The following is a 3,251-nucleotide window of genomic DNA, read 5'->3' on the forward strand; positions in this document are numbered from 1 at the left end:
TCGTGTCTTGAATACCACCCTCCTACTTTTTGTTTGTGCATTCTGGCGAATTGGTCTCTCCCGGAATCAGCCACTAACTGTCGCATTTTGTGAATAGTAAAAAGTTGGAAAATCCAAGCAGAATGTTATACTTTTTCCGTTTCAAAACTGAACTAATTCAATTGCGTGTCTCACTTAGAATCTTCAAATGTTTGCCGTAAATCCCAACAGAACCGACGCTAATTGTTGTTCATTGCTTTTGTCGGTGGATATCTGTATAAGCTATATGACTAACGTGTGAAATACCGCATCCAATTTTTGGGATAGATTAGAGATCGATGATGCTTAAATTCGTCTGCAAAATAGATTTGGACATCAGTTCATAAAGTGAAGTCCGCGCATGACAGTTGTCCGTCGCATGCGAGAAGAAGTTTACCTTCCGAAACGGGTACATGCAATTACAAGGTGCGCAGTGAAGTTTGAGTATTGTGCAACTTAACTTCGGAGCCGGTGGAAGTATTTGTCAACATGAAGATTGTGCTTTCAATAGTGAGTCGTCATCGCTCGATTAGGAAAAAATTGATTAATGTTTTGTTTTACACATCAGATTTTGCTTTTGTTTGGAGTATTGTCCGGTTCGGTAAATGGAGATGGCAGCGATTTTAACATCGACGTCAAGCAGAAGGACGCGGAGTCATATCACGAACAAAGTAATAGCAACAGTAAGTGTTTTTTTACTATTGCTTGAAGTGTTTAGATTATGCAACTCAATTAGCGATTACTAATTGTGGATGGGTTGTTTGGTTACCGCAGATGAGTTCAATTATGGCTACCAGGTTGAGAAGGTAAACAGTCAGTTCCAGCACAAGGTCAAAGGTCCGGATGATGTCACGTACGGCTGCTATGGGTACATCGATCCGGATAACGAGAAGCATTTGGTTTACTACGTGGCCGACCGGATGGGCTACAGAGTGGTGGCGCCAAATCAACCGACAAAAATTTTCACCGACCGCGTTTCCAACAGCATGTGAGTGTTTTTTTTTTTTTGTAAAAAGCAGTGCGGATCGCAATGATTTTTTTTTATTAGATTTAGTAATAAAACCAATTTGTTCGAACTCACGTTCATATCATTAGCGAGCGGCAAAACTCTAATCAGTGTTCATGGTTGAGCATGCTTACTATTATTTCCGCTATGCAAAGCCGTGCGCAGGACTTTTATTATTAGGGGCTAAGGAATTATTATACAAACAGATTATAATTTTGAGATTCAGATTATGAGCTCTCTAAATATTTCAATATTTTTTTACCTGGTAACAATTTGTTAGCCATGGCTTAAACATTTTCGCAGTGCCCTAATTTATTTTAAATATTAGTGCCTCGATCAGTTTTAATATTTTTTAAGGCAGGTTCTATAGCGCCCTATTCTTTTATTTTGAATTTCTGTCTATTTTTTTTAAATATTTTGATTTCAAACTTCCACTCGACATCAATTCCCGGTTTTTTATGTTTTCGTAAAGTTTTTTGTAAAAATTAACGTTGGTCGTATTTTTGTGTAAATCATTTACTTCTAATGCTCTAATATTATGCTTTCTTAACTGTTTTAGCGAATTGAAAAAATCATAAGGACATTCTAACAAAAACCTCCTCATCAAAACTTTTTTTTATCCTGCTAGTTTGCAAGAGCATGATTTATTCAAATATTTCTCTTCCTTTCTTCACAGTAACAAACTAAACAACGATCTTAGCGGAAGAAACCTCGACCCGAAGGTGGTGGCGTGGAATGATCTCTATCTTCCTGACTCCTGTAGAAAGCTCAATGAGATCCTAACCATCACGAAACCGCCCATAAACATTGGTGCCAATTTCAACTCTGCAAACGGAAACTTCGATGCTGAAAATTCAGCGTTTGTAGATGTGATTGCTACTACTTCTGCACCAAGGGTCATTACTTCCACGTTCGCACCCTCGACTTCAAGTGTGCCAACCTCTACCTTCGCACCTCCGACTGCAAGTGTGCCTGCATACACATTTGCTCCCAGGATACCTAGTAGTACGCAGGGTGTGAACACAACTAGTGTTCGGTATGCAACAATTCCAAACCTTCCACCGGTAATTACCACCGCTGCCGCTACTACGACATCATTCTTAACGAATAGAGTAACCCCACGAAGCACCGCATCCACCTTCCGAACAACCTTCAGTACGCCTAATCCTAACGGATTCGGCTACACCGAACCAAGAATCCAAAAAACCGACTGTGATCATAAAACCATACAAAACCCACCGCAGCAGGTTCCAAATCTGGGTCCCTTCAATGGATACGTTTATCCGATCCACGGTGACTGTGGAGCGTCGGCTTACAACGTAAAACAACTGCTAGCTCAGATGGAAGCCCTTAATGCTCAGGTTCTGGAACTGACAGCGAACATCAGTACATTACAACAAGCTAGCCTGACAGGAGAAAGTACATGCTGCAAAAGCTGGCTTGATCGTCAGCAGTTTCCTCTGCTCGTGTATGTGCCCATTATATTACCCTATATTGACAACTCCGTCCCCAGCAACGTGTCACCGAACTCAGCGAGCGACGCATTCCGAAGGATGTGCGAAGCGTGTAAATAAATAAGATAGAAACTCGTGAACAACGCCGGTTGTGAACCACTTGACATAGACCTTTTAGAGTTGTTATAACCTTCATGCGTATTCGAGCTGCTCTCGCGTAGAGCGGTGAATGCAAATTGATGATTGTTTGTTATACAATAATAACTGCCATCGTTTGTCTGTGATCGAATTTGCGGTTGATTTAGATCGAGACGATACACCGTTAATATACAAATAGTTTTTAACGTTATGAGATCAAATTGTTTTATTTTAGGTGGTTTCTGTGGGCTTGTTAAAAAATAATTAAAGCCATTTTTATCAGCTTAAGTTTTATGATGTCTACTCAAACTCATTTTAGGCTCGTTTTTCATTGGCATTGGCATTTTAATATGTCTAGTTTATTACCGTTAGCTCTGTTTTCAATTATTATCTTACTCTCATTGGTATGGTAGGGCAGCGGTTCTAAACCTGGGGTACGCGTACCCCCAGGGGTACGCGAGAGCCTCTAGGGGGTACGCGAAAGAAAAATCAGTAATGGTGGACAAAGCAATGTGTTTTTACGTCAGTTGTTGTTCAAACTTGCTCTCAAAACATGACTGTAGCAATAAAACAAACTATAGTCCAATTTGAAACCTGGACTAGACTACTTTCTCCCACTCTGCGAGGACATTAGA

At 40.3% G+C, this 3,251-nt stretch overlaps 1 protein-coding gene across 1 annotated transcript; it reads left to right on the forward strand.

Moving 5' to 3' along the window:
• Positions 1 to 365: 365 nt before the first annotated feature.
• On the forward strand, positions 366 to 2,826 carry LOC129726038 (uncharacterized). Its single transcript, XM_055682599.1, has 4 exons — positions 366 to 528; positions 587 to 701; positions 793 to 1,006; positions 1,701 to 2,826. The coding sequence occupies exons 1-4, from the start codon at positions 508 to 510 to the stop codon at positions 2,596 to 2,598; spliced, it is 1,248 nt and encodes a 415-aa protein (XP_055538574.1). The 5' UTR covers positions 366 to 507; the 3' UTR covers positions 2,599 to 2,826.
• Positions 2,827 to 3,251: the final 425 nt, after the last annotated feature.

This window comes from Wyeomyia smithii, chromosome 2 (genome assembly GCF_029784165.1).
Source record: "Wyeomyia smithii strain HCP4-BCI-WySm-NY-G18 chromosome 2, ASM2978416v1, whole genome shotgun sequence".
Lineage (NCBI taxonomy): Eukaryota > Metazoa > Arthropoda > Insecta > Diptera > Culicidae > Wyeomyia > Wyeomyia smithii.